We start from the raw sequence: 24,119 nt of genomic DNA on the forward strand, positions 1-24,119 counted from the left end.
AATCAAGAAAAAAATTATGAAATATTTTGCCTCATTTTGAGCCAAAATATTTTTACTAGAAAAAAAATCATTATTTTGTTCCATTTCTTTACAGTTCTAAAGATGACCTCAGCATAAACTCATAGCTCAGTCCGTCCTTGGATTAAACTACTACATCTTTTTTTACCTTGTTGTGCAATTTTATGCTGTAGAAACTCTGGTAAATTCAGTGAAATTACCATGATGTACCTTTGGGGAGAGAGAGGGGCGATATAAACATCTAATATACTCTGTACAAATTTAATTTAAACATTTCTTTTCTTTGGTAAAGACATTTTCTTTGGTGAAGACATCTGAATTCTGAGCTTGTTGCTGTAGATCTCTTGCCAAAGTCAGAAAAACCAAAAGAGGTTGTTTTGGTTTGTTTTTTTTTTTAATGAAGACAAGTGTCTACACTCAATGGTTGCATAGACTGAACACAGTCATTTTAGAGACTGATTGAATTAAACAGCAGTTCAAAACACATGTGGGGCAATCCCTAGTGGGGTTTTTTATTTCTTTTTTTCTTCAGAACTTTTTAAGGATGGAAAACTCCATTTGGACAGTGACACAGATGTACTATGAAAGGAGTATTAAATGTATTGACTGCAACAATAAATGGTTACTATTTTTCCCTTCATGCTTTCTAAAGCTGATGCATATTTAAATGAAATCCTGCTTTGAAGTAGGTAATTCAGAAGCCTGCTGTTAAAATGATTTGAATCTTTCCCAGCATCTATCCTCTTGCACACGAGGAGGATACCTGATTTAACTGTTTGAAATTAAAGTAGCCCATGTCAGGGGTATGTGAATCACTCAATGAATTTTGACAGTGCAGATGTCTTCTCTCTGGCTTAGCAATCAGATTCAGAATTTTGTTTGTGAAATAAGAGTTGTGTGTAAAAGCCTTACTTTTTTTCATGTCATCTCATCACTCCTAAAATATGTAGTCATTGAACTATTCAAATATAGACTGTGTACTTTTTTAATAGCTTTGAGAATTATTTTGTATGATGATTTTTTTAAATCAATGTGTACTCTAATAACAAACCTTAAGATTTTACAGGAGTCACATTTTTAAGCAGTGTTTGTATACATTTTAACACTTTTTATATTTTCTATTATGATTTTGTATATTTTTATGTATACACAGTGTACAGATTTTTTCCTGTAAATAAAACATTTGTTTTCATTTGTTTAGGAGTGCTGGTCTTTTCATATTGCCTTAAATAAATGACACTGAAATACAGGTGAAACAAAAGAGGTGGTGGTGGTTCCTGTCAGTTCTGCCCACAATTTCAACGAAATCTTATATGGAAATAGCTAATCTGACAAGGAGGTATCACAGTAAACTACAGAAAAGAGGCAAATATTGTAAAGCCAGTTTTATTCTAAAGTGAGCATGTGTACCTGAGCAGATATGCTAGGATTCCCTGGGAGAATATGTTCACCATACTGCTCAGTCAATTTCTGAGCAGTCAGTTTCTGGTGACTGTCAAGCAAGGAGGTAGTGGATTGTCAGGTGTGGAGGTCGTGCTCTGATGACTTGGTGGTGTACTTGAAACGCTGATAGACTTCAGCTTAATGGCTGTGCTACCCATTCAAGGAATCCAGTGTTGTATTTAAGGGAGAAGAACACTGTTATGTTTAAGGGAGAAGCTTTTTAATAAATTATTAATTAAAATGAAAAACAACTTACCAAAGGGATAATGTAGCTTGCCCTTCAGTCTGTGATAAGTACTGTATAATTCACCACAACAAGCCTGCTTACATCCATTAAATGTGAGACATAGTGCTGCTTTTTTGTAGTTCTTGAGCTACACAGGGACCTGAGTTGGGCCAGTGGAGGTGCTAATCAGTGTTTTCATCCCAGGGACTCATCTTGAGTCCATGCCAACAAGACAGTTGGTTTCACATTAGTGGAATGACAGCAGTTGGATTCCGTCATGTGCACTCCTGGCAGACAGTAATCACGCAGCTCATCCTGTGTATTACACCAGCTCCTGACAGGCAGTTTTGAGGGGCTAGCTACTGCCATGATGTGCAAGTAACACCTCTCAGAAAACTCACACCAGTGAGGTACTCTAGAGGATAAACTGAATGCTGGGACCAATGCATGAAGCAACTAACTGATACCTTTTAAATCCAGCAACTTTGCTTTTTCTATTTAAAAAAAACAGAAAGAAAATATGATCACTGTGTTCCTGTATATTAAATGCTCAGTCACCTTCACTGTCTGTGACGTCAGAGAGAACATTCTTATCTCACTGCATTCAAACTGTGCCTCGGTAGGATGTGTAAATCCATTAACTACATTGTGTGGGGTACAGAGGACATCTTGCTTACACACTATTCTTCAGCAGGGACAGCTAGAGGAGGTGTGACATTGCCTTTCTGATAGTATAGGGAGCCTTGGAGGCAACTCATTTTCAGGTTTATTCCCAAAATTGCACTGCCCTTTTTTGAACAGCATGCCTTTGTTGGAGGTACCTTTTATTGTTTTATTCATAGAAGCCAGCTGTATTCCACTTGAGTAGTTCTTAGGGGCATAGTTCTATGGACAGGTGAAACTTCATGCAGGCATTTTGGTCTGTTTATCTGCATTATTAGCTTGCCTGTTGTGATCTGGCTGAAAGACATATCTCAGGGTTTCTAATTCAGCTTGCTGTCTTGACTGCAGCATGAACTTGTTGAAGTGATTCTCCCCCTCTCCTCTGCTCTGGTGAGATCCCAGCTAGAGTACTGCATCTAGACCTGGGACCTCCAGCATAAGAAGGACATGGACTTGTTGGAGCAAATCCAGAGGAGGTCCACAAGAAGGTCAGAGGGCTTGAGCACCTCTCTTATGAGGAAAGGCTGAGATAGTTAGGGTTGTTCAGCCTGGAGAAGACTCTGGGGAGACCTTATTGTGGCCTTTCAGTATTTAAAGTGGACTTAAAAGAGAAATGGGACAGGCTTTTTAGTAGGGCCTGTAGCAATAGGATAAGGAGTAATGGTTTTAATCTAAAATAGTGTAGATTTTGACCAGAAAGGAAAAGTGGGGAAGGTTTGGTTCTGGACCTGTGTCTGAGCCTGCTTTTTCAGTAAAAGGGACAGGAGTCTTAGCTGACGCTTCCAACTGGATTAAGCACCATTAATTTTCTCCCCTAGCAATATTCCTCTTTGGAAATGTAGGGTTGTTTTTCAGTTATTTCCAGTGCTTGGTTTGGTCTATACAAATGAAATTATAAGCTATCTGGTGGGCCTAATTTAGACTTTACAAATGCTTGGGGCTGAATGTAGCTGTCAGGACATTAGGCATTTTAATGAGCAGTTGTAGCATCCCAAGAAGTAGAGATAAGAAGCAAATGTGTAAGCTGTTACCAAAATAATATTAACAAAGATGTTCCATAGTAGAAGAGCAAGGAAGGCAGAAACAACAGAGCATGTAGCATGTCTGAGAAATACTGCCTTATTTTCATGGTTATAACATGCTGTTCAGATAATTATTTTAAAATACTCCTTTTAGATAAGTGCCCATGACACATGTGCTCTCATATAAAGTTAACAAAGTGAGAGATCAAAGCTGAAGGGGTCATAAAGTGGGGATAGTTATTTTGTCAGAGGAAACAGGGAGAAACTTTTCTTTGCCCATACTTAAGTGTAATCAGCGTGGCTGCTGAACTTCAAAGGGATTGATTATGTACATGAAAGCAAATATTAACAATACCACTGTGTCTTCAATGCACACTGCTTTAAGACAGCACATGGTTGCTTTCAATGGGTTTATCACTGCAGGAAATACAGACCAGTTGTCATATTTATCTCATAAATGCTCTTCCCTGGCCTTAAACAGAGTTACTAAACCCCATACAGTATACAATACAAGTAGCATGTGAAGTTAATTCCTTCTACCTAAAAGAAACTTAAGAGTTTCCTAAATCAAGATGAGGAACTTCAGTGAATAGCAAAAAAACAAACAAACAAACAAACAAACAAACAAAAAAAAAGGAACCTCCCTCTGTTTCCTATTTCCATTTCATAAGTTAAAATTGTTTGGGGGTTTGTAGTGTGATTGATGGATCCTGACTAACAGAGGGAGCAGCAAATTTACCAGTCCCTACAGTAACATCCTACTTTGTAAGGAGAAATGAAGGGTCTATTACCACCATATTATAGGATGAGTGATTCCCAGAGCATTTTAAAATAACTCTCATTTTGCTAAAAGTTCACAGCATAACAATGACAAGTATTTTTACACTTGAAAAATCTATGTGTGTGTTTAGTTACAGTCAATATGCTGTTCTGCTGACCCAGTTTTTTCTTGAATTTTCAATTCTTCAGCCACGGACTCTAGATCAGCCCAAATGAATTAAAATGAAGACTGCAGCTGACTGTGATGGGTTTATGCTGGTATATTCCTGCCCCAATCTTGCTATGAATATAGTACATTATTAAATATTTGTAGAAATGTGATGTTATTGTGTTGGGGGGGGTTGTTTGTGATTGGGTGGTTTTCTTTTTGGGGGAGTAGGTTATGAATGGCCTGTCTTTGGCTATGTAACACATTTAGGGAAAGCAGATCTTCCAGATGCTCCTTACAGGGTTTCATTAAGGCTGAGACCCAGAACACTGCGCAAGGAAGTCCAAAGTGTTCTTTCCATGAGGTTACCCAATTTTTGTAGTAAAATACCAATATTTTCCATTGTGAACTTCTCAGGGTCTTTTTGCTTGAGGGCTGGTCACTCTTGCATTCTGAGTCACACACACAAAGAAACTTCAGCAGCTCTTGGACATTTCAACTACTGATTCTTCTTCCTTGGCACTAATTAATTCTAGCTCTGGCTAAAACATAGGTTCTTACAAGCCTCCTCCCCCAGATTTCCTGACTACCTGCCCTGTTGCTTCTGTTGCCCAAAATTATATTTCCATCAATTGCTATGAATGAGATACAGGAAGTTCTCTAATATGGGAATGCTGGAAGAACCTTTTAATTGCCAGATAAGCATCCTACTGCTGGATGAGGGCACTTAATATTTTACCAAGAAATGAGAGCTGCAGTACAGTAAGTGGTGGGTATAAAGGGTGAGGATTAAGTCTTCCCTGGGTTTTACTTTTATCTTGGTTTGCAGACAATTAGGTATTGATTTTACCCAAGGCAGAATTACAAATTACTAAGAGGGGGTTGATTTGTGACTGTATTTTTGTAGCAGTCATTTGGTTTTGTGTGTGAGTAATGCAATAACAGAACCCATTGGGCTGGGAAATCAGAATTTCTCTTCTGACAGAATTTTTAATTCTTCTATAATTTTTTTCTCATATTTAAGAAAAACAAAACAAATTATCAAAAAATTCCAGACAAAACCACAGACTGTCAAAATATCCAGTTACATGTAGATGTTTTTATGGATCTATAGTTCAACTTCATTCTGACTGTTCCCCTATAAATTAGATCACTGGGCTGGGCTACATTTCATTGCATTTCCTCCCCCTCACTGAGCCACTGCTAAGCCACGTGAGGATGTAGTCTGGTAAAACAGCTTGGTCTGCAGGGTGAAGGACAGTGTTCTTCATTGAAAGTACTTTTGACAAGAACCAAGGTGTAGAAGCTTAAGCATGGAGATCTGGGCTGAAATGTCCTTTTTTTTCCCCACTGAAAATAAAATTGGCAAAATTAACAGCTTCTCTAATATTGAAGAAGCCATATGTCATGCTGAGAAAATGCTTTACTAGGACATTGACTAACAAGTGGCAAACCTGCCTGGTTTTTGTTTTCTAACTCACTTAGAAATTCCTTCATTTTGAAGCTGGTGCTTGCTGTGAGAGAAGTGAAGAGTGGTGAAGGTGAAAAGGAAGACAAGTGATATAAGTTTTTGGTTGACCTTTGAATCCTACTTGTAGTGAATTTCTATTGGCCTAAAGCCAGCAAACACAGAAGCCCTGTAAAGCCTTGGGTGTGTTGTAAGGTCTTGAGTAAGTGTTTTCCCTGAAGGGTTTGAACATTACTTCTGAAGCAAGGTCATCCATAAAGTACTCAGCATGCAATAGTTTTTCCTTATGTAGCACACCTCTTGTGTATATTTCTGTACACCCATTTCTGAAAATCTGATTCTAATTTAGATAAAGGGATTTAAGAGGCCAGTGTAGAGCTGATGCTCTTGTTTTCAGTTCAGATTCTGAAGATAACAATAATCAGGAGAGTTAGACACTGCAAACAAGACAGAAACAAGAAATAACTCCTACTACATTGAGGTGTTCATTCTCTACTAACATCCATTGAGTGCCTAAAAAGTTTCCCAAATTAAAAACTTGGTTCCAAGCATGAGCACCAAAATTATAATTTAAATATTTGTTTTGAATATGAAATTATTAAAAGAACTAAACTAGTTCACACTAGCAGTGTGGGGGTAGTGGTCTGTTTATGGTATCCCAGTATGAGGAAAAGACAACTACCAAAGAAGGGCTTTTTGAGGAATAAAGGTTTATAAACTAGATACAAATACATTTAGTTTGAGAGCAGCTATTATACTAAACATCAGGGGAACAAAGCTCTGTAATAGCTTCTACTTCAAAAGACAACGATCCTCAAATTTATTTTCATTTGAACACAGTGAGATTTCTGAATTGCATTAAATGATGCAGTTTATAATGAAAAGGGGTCTATTCTAATGAATTACAGGCCCAGTACAGTTTTGTATTGTATTTTCCATACTGTGGCAATGATTATTTCTTTGAGTACAGAAGATTTTTTGCCCTGCAGGAAGAAGGTCATCAGCATAAAATAATAAAATCAAGTTTTACAGATTTGAATTAGAATTGTCAAGAAATTTCTTGAGGGTCTGAGCACAGATCTGATGTTTAATCCTCAAATTTCTCCTGCTGTAAGATTAGGATGATGATAATCATATGCTTCACAAGGATACCAAGGATTAACTCAACTAAAAATATTTATTTAGTGGAGGTTACATAAATGCTGAAAAATATTCTCTGCCTAGGAAAACCCATTTTGTTTTTTTCTCCATCGATCTAATCCGAAACAATTGTTGCTTCAATTGTAGTAAGATACATCACTGCAAAGGTACACACAGTAAAACTCTGAGAAGTAATCTCAACTGACACAATATGTAGAAAAAATGTGCTGCTTTGAACAAAATTTTAGTATTATGCCACTACCATATGACAAAAATTATTCAGTTATTGAACAGGAGGGGAAAATTAGAGGCTCTGTCACTGTCAGGGTTGCACTTACTTTTTCAATACTTCTTCATCTGTTGAATTTGATTGTCCTCATAAAGCAACTAAATTATTTGTTTATCTAATATGCTGTATTGCACTGAATTACAGAATGCTGCATTCTGTTTTCTTCACCTGACCTGTGCTTGTATTCAGCTTTGAAGTGGTAAGTAGAACCAAATGCTTAACTGAAGTCCTGCTTATAAAACTTGGACATATTATAGAAAGCAGGAATATTAGAATTGAAATGGGGAACTCTGAGGCCAAATAAATGCTTGACCTTAATCACACCAAGGTGTGGGCTAAAATTGATTCTGATCCCTGACCGGCCATTGCAGTTCAGACCACTGCAACAGATGATCCTGTGACATCCATTCAGTGTGGCTTTCTGCTCCCTAGTTTTGCTCTGGGTTTAAAAGAAGAAAGTTCTAAACCCTTCTGTGATATTGAAGCCAGTCCAGGACAGGCACAGCATGTCAACACAGACAAGGTGTATCAAAGGAAATAGCCTAGGGCAGCATGAAGTCTGGCTGGGGTTGCTTGGAGCCCTAGTTAAATGCCCAAGTTGTTCACCTGAACTGATCTTTTTGTCATGAGCTACAAGAGAAATTCATAAAGTAATTTAAAACTTACTGTGTGAAATGCAATTACACCTTATTACAGCAGCAAAGGCGCCCTTGAGATATTTTTCTCTTCGCCCCTCTGCTTTAAAAAGTCATAACACTACATGTTGGCAGAGAAATGAAGTCAAAACATTTCTGAGCTGTACTATAGTAGAGTATACTGCAGTAAGAGATCATTTTGACTTGACCTATTTTCAACTGAAGGGTTCAGGTGTGCCATTCTCTTTGGACTACTAATTACTCAAAGACTGCTTAGCTACCAGTGAAAGAGGACAAAAAAAAAAAAAAAAAGCAGATCATGACTATTGAAATCAAAGTGAATTTTAATGAAAAATTATAACAGTATAATAAATTCTATGGTAACTCCACAAACCTCTCAAAGGTTTGAACTAAGCAAACAAGGGACTCTTTTCAGGACTTAACAGAAGTGTCCCAATTTATGTATAAAATGAAATTTGGCACAATTGTCCCTGAATTGCATACTGTCTTTCTGGATCTGTAGTTCTGTGTTCTCACACAGCTAAAATAACTTATTTTTCCAAATGTGAAAACGAGCAACTTATAAAATACACTGTTAACTTACACACATATTCCTCCGCTTTAAAAGTTAGCCATTAACTTTTGTTGGAAATACTGAAAACTGCAAAATACCCCATGAAAAATGGCTGAAAATATAGCTGTTATAACAACCAGTGGAGGAATGTTAAGGTTATTTTTTTTATCATGATCATGTGTATATCCCTTTCCCAAAATTCATCTTCATTTCTCCCTGTTCAGCACAAAAGGTACGATCAAGGACTGAAAAGGGGTGCTAGCAAACTGCATATACAGAGAACAAATAAATTATTATTATGGACAGAAAAACTCTTTGTTATTCATCTGGCAGCTGGGAAGTTCCACAAAGGCCCTGGAAGAGGAGGCTGGCCTGAGCAACAAGTCACTCATTAGGTAAGAGAGTGGCATTGCTTCCTAGGAACTGTCAGAGCCACAGCAGAGGTGCCTGGGAGGTGTCTGGTGTGTGATGTTGGGCTCAGGTCCCATTGAAGAACACTCCCTAAGTACATCATTATCGTTATTATTCAAATCTCTTCAGGGGAAAAAAAAAAAAGGTCTTAGTTTTATCATTCTTTCTCCTTAATTTCTTCCTTACCCATCATGCTCCATTACATGATAAATTTGGAAAGATCACAGTAGTAATGACTTTCAAGTAAGTGTGTATATTCTTTTGAGCATCACTTCTCAAGATCCTTGGGGAAAATGAGAGGATCACCTATTTTTTGAAAGTGCAATGAGTTTAATACAAGACAGACACTAGAAATCAAATCACTAATCAGGGACTTATATTCATGTTTAATACATCCCTTTCCTCACACTCTCCCTCCTTATTTTGCTCAGAGGCACTTTCTGACACCAGAAATAGCACATTACTGATCACATGGTGTGAGTGGACTTTTATCCAATTGTAATATGCAACAGAGTATTAGATGTGCTAGCCTGAGTTTCGGTAGTCCAGGGAGACTTAGGTGCACTATCTGAGCACCAAAAAATGTGAAAGAAATTAGTGTAAAGCTCATGAGCTGCAGGGGAGCAAGGTTATTTTGCTTCAGCAAAGATTATGACTTGTAAAATCATCTGTAGTTTTCAAACAATTGGTTCTTTAGATCTATAAGTGATACAGGTTTAAACTTGACTTAAATTTGGCTGTCAGTAGAAATGCAGCAAATTTCTATTTTCTCTGAGTCACATCTTCAAATGTTGTGAAATGAGTGGAGATTCACTCAATCTCACTGTGATCTCATCCATGACCACATCTTCTTGAACACTCATTATTAGTGTCTTGACTTCTACATCAATAAAAAATGAATTTCTGATACATAAAAAAGAAGATGAACCTCTGAAGCTGCCACACCATTATGCTATCCATCTAATAATCCCTGTTTCTTGGTGCAGTATGTCCTCATGCACAGTTATAGCAGCCAGAAAGCACTTCCATGTTGGGGTTCCCACGCTGTTCTGTGGAACACACAAGAGCAGGATTCTCCCAGTGATCACCTCCGCAGCAGCAAACCCATGGCTACAGAGAAACTTCATATCTCCTGAGTAAATGCTTAATACTTGTTTGCAATGTTACATGTAAAAGAGCAGGGTTCTCTCTCTGTCAGCACCATCATGGTGAAAGGAAGGTAGTCAGAGCTGTCATTAAAAATCTGTTTGGGGTGGCTGCATGGGTGGAAGTTTGAACAATGGGAACTTGACAGGGATGTGTGATGGGAGTAAAAGGCACAGAGAGAGGGAGGAGAAGATGAAACAAAATCTGCACAACTACATTAACTATATAATTATAAAGGACTGATGCACTGAAAATGCATGCTGACTTTGCCCAGCTGCTTGGCTGTGTGCTGCCTTTTTGGGACCTGACCCTTGGGGAAGCTGCCCCAGGCACAAACAGTCATATTGCCAAGGGCCAAAAGAGCCTTCCATAAAGAGAGAACAGGGAAAATGGGATCTCCTCTACTATCTCCTCCAGCTTCACCCCAGCCTCATTTGGTCTCAGGCAGTTTAGTGCTTTAGTTTTGTCAGTGAATCTTGATGTCTGCCTGGGATGTTATGAGCCCAGTAACAATTCAGCTTAAACAGTGCTTCTCTCTCCTCCTGGAGGACACCACAGGAAGAAGGACAGAAGCATGCCTCATGCCATCCCATCTGAGGGAGTTCCTGCAGCTGGAAAGAAATTCACTATTTTCCTCAGTGATTTACTACCTCGGGTCAGTGCAGTAGACAATGCCAAAGACAAAACTATTTCTCTAGATTTCCAGGACCATGAAAGTGACTCAGGGACTGCTTGAGAGTTAATTTAAAGACGTGCTCTGTAGGATGAGTTTTAAAGCTGACTCAGCGGCTGATGGTTCCACAATACTCTGCACAGATTTATGACCACTGGAAGCTAACACCACAACTGCAGTCAACCAACACCATTTTCCAGTCTCTGGGGCACTTCCCAGAGCAAAAAGACTTATACATAGAGAGCCAACAATTCTGCCGTATGTTCTGTGTATTTTCAAGGGGTGGGAGTAAATACCCTACTGTGGTACCTCATATCTGCAAACAGAGAACTGTGAAAAAATGCAGACCAGATAATTTCTGTGTTGGGAGGCACCAGCCTTCTGTGACAATTCTCAGCTAAGCATGAAGACCAGAGAAGATGAATGCCAGGAAGATGAACAACTTCTTTTGCTGAGGTGTTAAATTTACAAGAAAGTGTGAGAACAGCTGCAGAGGTGCCAAGAACACAGTGAGGCATTGTATGGGGGTGTTACCATTGTTCCTGTTCTGAAAGGAGGAGGAACAGACAAAGGGATGGGTTTCACCTTCTTGAGTGAAGCACATTTCTCAGTGTTAGGTGAAACCAATTATTTTCACTGCTAATACACCGTGGCACAGCAGAGGAGAGCTGCAGGTTAATGCTGCACATTAGCTATCATTTTGGTTTGATTAGTAAAAAGTATCTATCCCAAATCTGATCAAGCTCCTCCCCTTCAGTGTGGCTCATTACATCTCCATGTGTAACGACAATGCCAAAATGTATCTGCTATCAATATTATATAACCTGTTCCAGTGATCACAGCACAATCAGATTATCTCCCAGTCAAGGACCTCAGTCAAAGTGTTCAGAGAATAAAGAAGCAAGGCAGATGCTGCTGTTGAGAAGTTTTTGTAAGAATCGTGAAAGGTAAGGGGGGAAAGTTACCGGTTTCATTCAGCATTAACACTTTCAAATTTAATGTTCTATTTGCTTCAATGCCAGCTCAATCTAGACATTGGAAATGAAGCCCTGGTCTTGGGGAAGACAATAGAACTTTTTCCTTCTGATTTCAAGATTTCACAGCTTGCTTGAGATTTCCCCTCAAATTCCAAGATTAGATTCTTTGTTGTTTAAGAAATTTAGGTTAGATGAAGCTGGCCAAGAATGATCTCAGGCTGTGACAATACTTGAATATACTTGGCTGTTACTTTTAACTCTTCCATTATCTCAGCTCCATAATAATATAATGCTGCTCTTGATAAATGCTAAGGGTGGGCTCCAGCATACACTGAGCAAGAAAAGATAAAGGGTGTTTCTTTGTTTTGTAATAATGTCATGGACACAATGAAGAAAGAAAACTGAGAACAACCTCTAACATGTAATCTAATAAAAAGATTTTCATTAACTATGCATATTTTTTCAGATTTCCTACTGCAAAACACTTTTAAAACTTCCAGATTTGCCATTATCAAAATTTAGAGTCAGAATTGCCAACACGGAAACATTAGGAGGCTCACTTTTGAGTACTGACAATGGCATTTACAGGAATGAGAGACCTGAACTGGGTGTAGGCATTTTAGAATATGTTTCGGTGTTCATGAGACAAAATTTGTTATCTATTTAGGCATGTAGCTGAACTGTGAATTTAACAGTAAGGATGTAGATGTCCACAAAAACAGTAACTGCAATGATATTTGGTTTCAAGGGGACCTATCATGATAATAGTATTTACAAATGGTCTCTTTTATTTTGTTTTCAAAGTCATGAAATCCCCTTGTCTCCTTGTCCATTTTTCCTCCCCGCTCCTCAACCTAACCAAATGTTTGAGTATTCTTCTTATAAATACTTTTGGCAACTAACTCTAAAGGATACAAATTAATACCCAGCGTGCCCTCAGAACACAAGCAATTTCAGTAAGCAAACATTTTAACATTTTTCTGTTCTTCCTCTCTAGCAATATGCTGTTGTTTGCAAACAGTAGTATTGTTTGGACAAGAAGATTTCAATGTCTTTAAAGATACATCTATAAGACAGGTAGTCACAATGGTCAAGAATATCTGATGGACCCTAAAGAAAATACAATTTAAAATAATGTATGTCTTACCTGCTTATTCATAAGTATGTAGATAATGGGATTGCAAACAGTGCTGCTTTTTGCTAGGATGGAAGGTATGATGCTTGTAACTGGAGTCACAGCACCCGGCTTGCCAAATGTTGCAAGTAATGCTATAACCCCGTATGGAATCCAGCACACCAGGTAACAGATAACTGTAGTGATCACCATGAACAGGACGTGGTATTCTCTTTTGCGGGCAGCATTCTTGTGGACTTTTCCAACCTAAGGAGTGGTTTAAAAAGAGATAAAATTTAACAAGCAGAGCTGTTGGATTGACTGCATGAGCAACCTGGGACTATTGGTCTTGGATCAGCAATAACAATCAACACTGTAGTTCCAGAAGCAAAACAAATGCAAACCCAAAAGTGATTGAATGCAGTGAAAAGACTTTCATCATTTCCACCAGGTACTAGGGGAAGCCTTGCAGAGACCACACTGCATGCCAGCATAAACCAGAGTCCCAGTGGAGGTTGGAGAAAATGTAGAAAGGTGTCAAAGCATCTAGTCCTTATCAGATGTGAAGTCATCTGCAGTTGCTTTTAAAGTATGGAATTTTGTGTAAATGTACCATGTTTTCATTCAAATTATGCTGGTACACAGAACTTGCTTGAGATGAAGAAGCTTTACATAGCACATCTGAACCACCAGAAGTATTTTCTGTTAAGGGCGTGGAAATAGCAGAGCAACACTGGGACTGTGCTTAGTATCTCTGTCCTTGGATCTTTTCAACACTAGATAAAGCCTCAGCTGGGCTGGCATAGTGTTAGCCACAGTCATACTTGGAGTGGGAGACCAGAGAAGCCTTGCTGAATCATTTGATCAAGTTTTAAGTGGTAGGATTCATTCCTTCTAGACTATTTCTTCCAGTTACTTAACCATTTTGGTAAAAGGGCTTCACTCCTGATAATGATCAGAAACAGGTTTTTGTGCTCTTAAAAAAAAGTGTGCTGAATGCTGATTCACTGTGGTTCATTGGTTTTTTTTGGGAAATGGAGTAGAATTGGCTAAGCAGGAAAAGCAGATGTAAATGAGCAGTTTCAAAGTGATGGTACAAGAATCTATCTTGTAACCATGAATTTGATAATAGTTACAGTGTGTGGGTAAATCTGTTGTGGAAGTATTTGTAATATGTGCTTCAAAATTTATTCTCCTTTAACCTGTTCTGGCTTGAAGTATCATGCCCTTTGGGAGTCTAGAGCTGTAAGACAAAGTTTTAACATTAAAATAACAGCCAACTTTTATTTTTAAGCATTGGCGTGAATACATTTTTCTGTAGACAGCTACAGAGTTCTCTTCCAGTGTTTGGGCAGCTGAGTGCATGGCTGGCAACAGTGAGGAGCCCTCATTCCCTAAAAATCAAAAGCAAACTCTGCAAGGAGGCTAATTTTGGAGACTGTCTCTGCTGACTCTAGATGGAAAGTCAGCACACTGGTCTCCTGAGGTTATAGCTGATTCTTCAGCTTTACCCCAGCATGTGTTTAGCAAACCCAGATGTGCCAGCAGGACTTCAGGAACTATTCAAATGTCTAAACTATATTGATTGAGCCTTGTACTCAGACAAATCTAATTTATGTCCACTTTAAGGTCTTTTTTCCTCTTGAATGCAGCACTTGAGAGTAAATTGCACACAGGGGAATTCCCAAAACTACAAACACAAATAAGCAAAAAAAGCTGCTCTGTGTAATGGAACACATCCAAACTTTACTTAATCTAATAATAATAAAAAAGTTTTAAATCAGTAGGTTTAAACTGATTCAGGTGAATGAATAGAGCACAGTTAAAGGTGGAAGTCACCAACCATCCCAGTCATTTGTCATTTGTTGTTGCCTGACACATACATTGTGCATGCCAAGGAAATAGAGCTTTTTCTACCTCTTTGTGGGGTGGGTCTTTTTGCATAATGTATGTGTTTATGTATCAGATTGTGAGTTAAACACATATATAGTATAAGGCAAATTAATATGGTTACAGTTTCTTTTTAGTTCATTGTGACTCTAGGCTTCTAAAGTGCTTGGTTCTATTTGGAGTTTCAGTGGAAATGTTCCTGTAAATGGAACACACTAACTTTGCCTGCCCAAAACTAAGAAGTATTTTTCCTGACTGTTTTTTACTGATTTTCTGCAAAAAGACAATAACAAAATAAAAACTATCCTTTCTGAGAAGACTTGGGACTATGTTTTTTATAAGACTGTAACCTGTTCATTTTATAATTACTTTAGCTTGTAAAAAGGATTAATAATAGATAATGGTCCAATCCTCTATTGCTTATTTGAACTAAATTTTTCATGACTAATGGGAAATTTCTCTGACTGATGAATCCAGGATCCCATGTGAGCTGCAGCTACGCTACAAATTAAATATTAACCAAGGAATGCAAAGCCCCAGTCAGCCATGGCATCCACAGCTGAAGACCTTCAATAAACACAGAAGGATCAGGCAACATATTTTTGCTCTGTGTTTAGATACGTATCTTGAAGAGTTTTCAAGAATTTGCCATCCGCACAGACAAAATAGAAACCATAAATGAAGGAAGGAAAGATGTCTAAAAGTAGAGTGCCTATGGATGTGATTTTAGCACTCATCCTTCCACTTTCACATCTTTAGGTCATTTCCATAGGAAGGGAAGTTCTGAAATCATGTACCATATTTGTCCTCACACTCTTGGTTTCATTGTCTTTGCAGTTTTGCAGCCTACCTTTAGAAGGTATTACCTTTAAAATTTGTCTGCTTATAGGTACTGGAAGCCTTTCAGCGAAATGTAACTCAGGTTCATGTAACCTTCAGAAAGATTACACTTCTGCATGTGAAATAGCAGTAGAAATTTTAACATTAAAATAATTCTATTTGTTATTTTAAAATACTGGACAATTTAACACAATTGCTACACTTTATTTTCAGTAGTAAAATGGAAATTCCTCCCTGGCTATCCAGCTGGTAGAAGAGCATCAGACAGTGATAAGAAAAAACAGATTGGAATAATATTCTAGAACAGCTGAGCTTGTGAATCTCTGTCTAAATGTGAACAAACAGGGTATATATAATATGAATTTAAAATACTTAGAAAATCTAAACCACATTTTAAAGTGGCACAAGAAATACTGGCCCATTGGGATCAGATTGTACTTATGTAGTATTTGCTATAAATTCAGCTGTTTTCTCTGGAACAAAGATCATCTCCTGCCAAATTTAGCAATATAAAGGTTGGGAAACTACTATATTTAAAGAAAAGAAGATTGGAGGACTGGTTGTTGAGGGGTTTTTAATGAGGAAATTGTGTTTCTCCCTTACTTTCATCCTGGGAAGTAGCAGAAATGTTTTGGTTTTTCAGAACTCAGCTGGAGGCAGCGACAGGCAAGCTTGTCTAATCTCAGGCACTGAGCGTAACAGTGGCACAATTAGCTCTGGTCTGGATTTGCCCTGCAGCCCTGCTGCATCTCACATATACCCAACGCTTTTTTCGAGTCAATCTGACACAAAAATACCACTGCTTAGATCACTAGGGCAGCATGCTGAGAACATACATTAGATGTGACAGGCCACAGAGTGTGGGAGAAGCCAGGGTGGCATTCAGTGAGGAGGCTGGCATGGTAGAAGTGTCCTCAGGAGGAGGCCAAGTGACACATTGCTTGACCTCAAAAGCTACATCCACAGCTGACAAGATGTAGCAGATACATTACTCACCAAGTGATGGGCTGCATTGCTATTCCATGTTTTGGAAAAGATGAAACTGGGGAGCTCTGAGCAGAGCATAGAAAATTTCAACAGCACTGGTGAAAGTCTGGAGAGGTCATAAACCAAAGATACCTTACAATGTGGATACGGAAGGGGTTAGTAAAAAGAGATGCAAAGAGCTTTTGCTGTAACTGTGGAGATTGTTAGGTTGGAGATTAAAGAAAAGGATTGAAAATATCTGTTGTGGCAGTTACTCTGCAATGAGAGAGAAAAGCCTTTAAACTGGATGCAGGCAAATGTGTGGGCCTGTCACAACAAGGACCCACAGAAAAAGTATGACCTAGAGGAAGCTTGACTTCCTCTAAGGAGAACAAGTCTATCTTTTCCTCAAAGAGAAAAGAGAATGGGTCTGTCCTTGCAGAAAACAATCCTTCCAAACACGTAAACAGTGTTGCACAGTGGTATGGGAGATAATAATAGGACTGTAGTTCATAGGAAATGATTTTAAGGTAACAGGTTCTGGTTACCCAATTTAGGCATTCTGGGTGTGAGTCCAGACCTCGTCACTGTCCAAGTCAATGGGTTCAGTCAGCCTGTTCCTGGAGGGATCAGCCATTTGGCAATCACAGCTGAGTCCACGGCTTTTTGTCAGGCCAACCACTGGAGCTTTCCAGCCCAGACAAAAGAAGACAGCAGCTACCTGCCTCTGGGCAGGGATTTTCTGCTTTAAATATTATTTTTAGTCATCAGAGAGCTTCATATAGAGAAGAGCCCTGAGCAGCGCCTTAGCCAAGGGGACAGCCTGCCCCGTCCTGTGCTCCAAAGCCAGAAGTTTGACCTACTGCAGCCCCTTGCTCAGCTCTCTCTGGATTTATCTGAGTATGACTTATGGGCCAAGGGTGTACTGGTCACACATCCACTCAGAAGAAGGTATCAATATTTAGAGTAGAAAAGGTTGTGGTTAATTTAATTCATGAGGTAAAGAGAGTAATGAGTAATACTTGCATCACAACTTGCTTTTTCCTAACTTTCTTCTCCAAACTTGGATGATTCTGGTGTAAAAATTTTCATATAATTATGGAAATATATATGTGGGTATGTGTGTATATAATGCGTGTATATATATTTGCAAGACATATAGTGTGTGGTGTGTATATGTTTTTGCAAAATACAAATGTATATACATATTTCAAAATGTTACTTTTTGTCATTGATTGAAAACATTTTTCCTTTAGGTGCAGGAAAGTGTGAGGTCCATTTTCTATGCAGATGGTAGCATATTGTTGTTTAGCATAAAGTAGCCTAGAAAGAAACCTGGAAATAAATTTTACACCTGTCAGTTCATCTTTGTTGAATAGTTCAACTTTATTAGTGATGTTGCATATACACATTCTATATTTTGCTATCTCTGGAAGAGAGAACACAGAAACCAAGAAGGAATTAAGGTCTGACATTTTCCCTTCCTGCTTCAGAAATTCTTCAATGCAAAATACATCAAAGTCAGCCTTAATTTTCTTTTCATTTTTCCTTTCCTTCATTGTCATCTGGGTTGTTCAGTCAGTCAAAGCCATTACAAAAGTTTTTCAAACAACAACAACAAAAACTCTAACCCAAACCAGAAGTTGGGTATTAAATTATTGGTTAAAAATGTAATTTGTTGGCAAGCTTTTCAAGAAGAGGAATATTAAACTAAATTACTGCCTTGATTTTATGAAAGCAATCTCAGCACCTTCTACCTTCATAATAGCAAGCTGTGTTGCAGAGCAGCAACACATGTAGGAATGTTATAATACAGTTCACATCTTCCTTGTGTTAAGGACTCCAGGGCTGGATGCATCACTCCAGGTGGACTCTCATGAGGGCAGAGTAGAGGAGGAAAATCACCTCCCTCAACCTGCTGTCCAGTCCTCTTTTGATGCAGCTCAGGATGTATTTGGGCCTTGTGGGCTGAGAGTGCACATTGCCAGCTTACATCCAGATTTTCATCAATGAGAACCCTGAATTCCTTTTCTGCAGGGATGGTCTTAAGGACTTTTCCCAGTCTGCTGTAATTTTTGAGATTTCCCCAACCCATGTGCAGCACCTGGCACTTGAATTTGTTCAATTTCCAAAACTTAGTGTTGGGACAATGCTGTCAGTCATATGGTGCAATTATTGGCGCTGCAACTCCTGCAAGGGCAAGAGTTGGACTTTTATGGTTCTTTTAAGAGTATCTAATGGACTTCTCTTTCTAAAACCAAACTGTTAATGCAACCCAAATGATAGTGAGCCTTTACACCTTTAATCTTCTCATGCATACTGATGCTAGAAAATACACAATGAATAAAGAAGGTCAGGATAAAGCATGAATTATCTATGATGAGAGCAAGCAACACCATGAGCTCCTTGTTTAATATATGGGAAAGTGTTCACTGTGTTAGTCAAGTTGCTGCTAAAAGCCCTTTAGCAGTAGAAAAAAGAATCCTGCATCTAAGAGGATTATAGTGTTCCTTAAGTCTTTCATAGAACTTGGCAAGATTTTAGCATCAATAGCAGTTATGATTTAAGAGCACTGTACAAAGCTGTGAATTTTGTATTTAAAGCATCAATTCACCTTGAGGCATTAAGGCATCTAATTCCCATTTCAATAACAAAAATTTACAATAAAACCAGTCTTCATCTGATAAAATATCCTTCCTGTGGACTTAAATTCCTACATTTAACAGTGACATAAAATAATTAGCTATATGGCCCCTTGTCTGGTTTTATGGCTTCTGCCTTCTGTATTTGTTCCTATTACCTCATTATGTGGCCCCAGCTGAGCAAAAAGCTCATGTGCATGTTTAAATCTCAGTTTGCTCACTGAATATATAACTGTAAATGCTTTGTAGAGTCAAGGCCCATTGAATACTAAGATGACCCAAAACAGATGTTTCTTTTCACTCTCCATTTCCACAGGACAATACATCTCTTCAGTGTTCACTCATTTTGAACTGAGCCACCTAACTGCTAACAAAGGAGGCATTTATTTCTAAGCCAGTGAACCCTCTTTTTCCAGGATTGCCTATTTTAAACAACTAAGTATTTAATCCCCCTTATTATAAATCTGGATCTGGGGTAGCTTGCACTGAGAAATAGATTACTTGGAGAGTATGTTTCCTACAGCTATTTAGAGCTTTACATACTTTGGAGGTGTGGTTGCTTTTTTTCTCCTTTTTGCCTTGTTTCCCCTGAGGACAGAATCCACAGAGATAGGAGAGGCAAAAGCTCATCAAAACTGACATTTCAGTCACTGCTTAGTTTGACTGCAAGGTTTAGTAAAGGTTTGTTCATACCAATAAATGGAGGCCATATCTGATTTTGTTGTCTTACTTGACTGGTTCATGATGGAAGAAGAATAATCTTTTTTCAGCTTTTTCCTCTACTGCTTTTGCATAAAAAGTCTAGATGCTTTCTGTTCATTTCAAGAAACCATAGCAGACTAAATGTTCAAAGATTGGCAGACTTCCCTCACATAATTATGAATATTTTACTTATGTCTGGTTTTGGTAGTACTATCGAATACTTGATCATGTCAAAACAAGCACTTACAGCTGATACTGTAAGATGCTGGTGGCAACAAACAATGCTGCTCATAAATAACCTTTTCTTCACTGTGCAGTTCTGAAGTAGTGAAGTAAACATGGTTATATGAGTGTAAGATGCACAAATACAGATCCAGGAATAATGTATCAGCCGTGATGAAAAAAGCACTTTGTTCCCTGTTTCCATATTGCTTGTTTAGAGTGAGCTACATAAAAGATGTTTACAGCACCCACTATTTCGGTACACAGAGTATAGTAACTGATATATTTTTTTGTCTTAAATAGCTGGAGAAAGAGAAAGTGACTTGAAGAACAAAACATACAAACAGGATCCTTGATTTCTAAGATGTTATGATGTATGTACATATCCCCTGCTTGAAGTGGCTCTGGATGCTGCATATTCTCTCCATCTAGTGGTTAGATGGATGGGGTGCCACATATTCTTCATAACCTTTCAAGATGTTCACAGCTGAAAATGGGTGCAGTTAAAATATGAAGGAAATGCTTTATGAGAAAAAGCACATAGCTACATTAAGTAAGGAGGAGAGACTAGGGTAAATGTGACAAAGAAAACACAAGGGAATTCAAAACAGTCAGGTTAGATCTTCATCATTGAAGCTTCCTCTTCTTAACCGCTAATTTTGGCCCAGCTCCCTTTCCTTACGTATGTGAAAAAGCCCAGCTTGCCCATGGGTGATGGGAGTATGATGGACTGACTGGATATGTGCCTCTGGCACTGTGGGCCTTGCAGCTGCCTCCAATCGCTACGAAAGATGGGCAGTTGTGTTTTAGATACTATTCCTTGTTAGAATTTTGAACAAAACTAACAAAAATAAGATGCTTTCTTGTATAGCTCAAAACATTCTAATTTTCTAAATGCTTACAAATGCTCAAATGGGTGAGCTTGTTGAGACACTTCCAGTTTCTATCCCCTGTATCCTCTCTGATGGAAGACCGTAGATCTGTGGAAGCAGTGATGCTTGAAAACATGTAAGTTCTAGATACATATAGCTGAGGGAGGGATATAAATGCCATTTCTTCTTTATTTCAGCTTTACACCAAATTATAGCCTAAAGTGGAGACATCTAGATGTCTTCCCTGCAGAGTCAGCATCATCATTACAAAATAGAGCAAAGAAGTATAAAAAAACTCAGATATATGTATGGGGCTTTTTTAGTAAAATGTCTCTGAATTATACTTTTACCAGCATACATGATTGTTCAACTCCATATTAAACCAATTTTTTTCCTTCCTCTATCTTCTGAAGTTGGACATAACATTTGAAAAGAAAAGAAAGTACATGTTTTCTAATGCAAGAGAAACACTGACATATGCATCCCAAAATACAATAAACTCACACTAAAATATTTTCTATGTGAAAACAAATGCAAAATGTGACAGAGTCAGCAAAGTTTGGGTTATAGCTGTTGTTACATATTCACAAATCTGGCACTCTGAAAGTTTATATTACTTTGTCAGATGCACATTAAAATAAATAGCAGCTGGTGAAGACAAAGGTCTGAATTTCTTTGCTTTCCTACCATTTCATTTTCATGTTGTCATAAAATACTCTAGTATCGTACATTTCCTGTTACTGTGATGAAGTGGTTTTACTATCTTTACAAATAGATATTAGGAATTCCATGAATTTTAATGCATTTAAAATCTTACAGCCAGAGGGCTGGAAGGATTCTCAAGGGATTTGGTGTTGTCCATCATTCCCCCTTCCCCCATATGCACTAAATGCAGGACAAATACTCCTCAATCAGCCTGAGATTTACTGACTAATAGAAAGATATTTCATACCCCTGAACAACCTTCTCCATGATTTCAACACCTATATCCTTACAAAACTTTTAGTAACATCTAATCTAGACCTTAATTTCTAGAAAATGTTTCTTTGTGTCTTTCCATTAGTGTAAGGGTATGCAAGCACGAGTCACAACTGCTTCTCTTTAGTAGCAGTGTTTTTACATTTGAAAACTGTTCACATATATGTTCTCAAAATGTGCATATCTCAGTTTAACAAAAACAAGCAGACAGAACGAGAACAACCAAGGTCAGGTGTTCCACACCTCTGTTCACCTGTCCCACAATAAGATCTATTCTATTTGCAAAGGTATCATGTTCCCAAAACCACACATTGTTTGGGACTCAATACTCAAATTAGATCCTTTAGACTTTACTGATTCCAGCCTGTGTTTTTTCATCTTGTATGATTTCCTGTTGTGCAAAACCCTGCACTTGCATTGACCAATCCTGATGTTTACTGAATTTTAATTATAGACCAATATCATTAATGAAAGTGCTGAAAGCATTTCACAGATCTCTATGAAATGGGCACCTTAAAGGGAATCCTCTAGCACAGTATTTACCTAGTGGCTAAGGGCATATCATGGGCAAACAACTTGAGTTTTATCACAACTAGTTTCCCTTTTATCCTCTAGACCACGTTACCTGTCCAAACGTGAGTACAGTTGATTCTGGGCAACTTTTGAGCAACTCATGTTGGCAGCTCTGATTCAGAATATTCAACTACAAAGACTTCAAAGCATATTTAGAGTAGTGAGAGGAAGAAAAAACTTTTTAAAACTCCTTCTACCTCCAGTCTGGTGTTGCCAAAGTGTGACTTAATGGGGTGTCCATAGAAAGGAGGTAGTTGGAAGTGTCCAGGTAGTGGATCATTGAGAAACAAACCTCCTTGGCTGATGTTTCTGCAGTAAATGGCCAGACTGATGGATAGAAAAGAAGGCTTTTCTCTTATGAATCCTACCAAGGATTAGCAGGCCACTACTAAGCCTTTTAATGCTAAAATGTTAAAATTGTCTTTAGCACAAAGCATTCATCTGAGAAGTGGGGCTCTACTGAGTATTTCCTGCTGACTTTGCAACAGGCTACCAACGGTCCTCACTGAAATGAAGTTCACCAAGCTTGCTTAAAGGCAGGTCAGTGATTTTTATAGAGTCAACATCATCACTTAAGGAAGAAGTGGCAGTTTTGTAGCACTAAAGCCCAGCTGGCAGCTTACTGGCATTTCTAGGTGAAAGCCAGGCGTTTGTAAAAGTGATGAGCTGTGTTAACTTTACCAGACTTAGACAAATTCCTGTCATTTCTCTGCAGAAGGAGCACAATACAGATAGTGCTGACACATAATTGTAAAGTATACTGATGCTGAATTATACTGTTGCTAGGGAAGAAAAATAGATTACACATTAAAAATAAGATGTGCAACTTCACAAAACTTGGTTAGTTGGCAAGCTCCCTTTCATTTTTATATGTGAACTGTAATAATGTAAAAAGTAAAACACATCTTCCTGATAGGCATACTTACTCTGGAAGAAAACAGTGAAAAACACCAGTAGCCCATCAGGTTGTATTGGCTTTGATACTACAAATTGTTTTGAATCCTGACAGGTCTGAGCCTGTAAAAGAGTATTTATCTAGCAAAGAAACAATTTCAGTAAGAAAAAGACCAAAATAACCTCTTAGAAGATGACATGGATACAAGATACCTTGGGTTTGGAACTTTATTTCTAAATAATATTGGTTTTCCCTGAAACTTTATTCTCATTTGTTGAAGAGGAGCAGTATAGCAAACATAACTATATTGTTGTTACTCTGCTGCTGTACAAAAGGTAGCATTTTTATAAATAATTTCTTCAGGTAGCACAGATTTCTGGGTTATAGGGGAACATGATGAATAACACAGCACTGATGACAACTGAAAACAATCAATACAGGTTCCAAATTTTGTATACAAGCAGAATAATCACTATCACTCTGTAATGGTTCATTTTACTTGCCATGCATTCTCACATACTCCAAGGGGACAGACAAAGGTGCAGAAGAATGTTAGAATGTTACGAATTATGAATTATGGTTGCTCTTCTTTAGTTGTTGTTTTTGGTTTGTTTTTGGTTTTTTTGTTTTTGTTTTTGTTTTTTTCTGGTTTTTTGGGGGGATTTTTTTGTTTGGGTTTTTTTTTTTTTTGGTTTTTTTTTTGGGTTTTTTTTTTTGGTGGTGATTAGAATCCTGAAAGAGTAAAGTGGTGTCAGAACCCAGGACATCCCTATGGATGTCCTGGATGGCTCAAGCCCCTGGCACAGGACTCA

At 38.1% G+C, this 24,119-nt stretch overlaps 1 protein-coding gene across 1 annotated transcript in view; it reads right to left on the reverse strand.

Moving 5' to 3' along the window:
• The window catches only part of LOC121343185 (pinopsin-like), a 64,862-nt gene that overhangs the window by 5,698 nt on the left and 35,045 nt on the right, over positions 1-24,119 (reverse strand). The window contains exon 3 of the mRNA XM_041418142.1: positions 12,761-12,994. Coding sequence (XP_041274076.1) covers positions 12,761-12,994 — 234 coding nt within the window. The remainder of the gene's footprint in view (positions 1-12,760; positions 12,995-24,119) is intronic.

This window comes from Onychostruthus taczanowskii, unplaced genomic scaffold, assembly GCF_017590055.1.
Source record: "Onychostruthus taczanowskii isolate IOZ18803 unplaced genomic scaffold, ASM1759005v1 scaffold58, whole genome shotgun sequence".
NCBI classification, from domain to species: Eukaryota; Metazoa; Chordata; class Aves; order Passeriformes; family Passeridae; genus Onychostruthus; species Onychostruthus taczanowskii.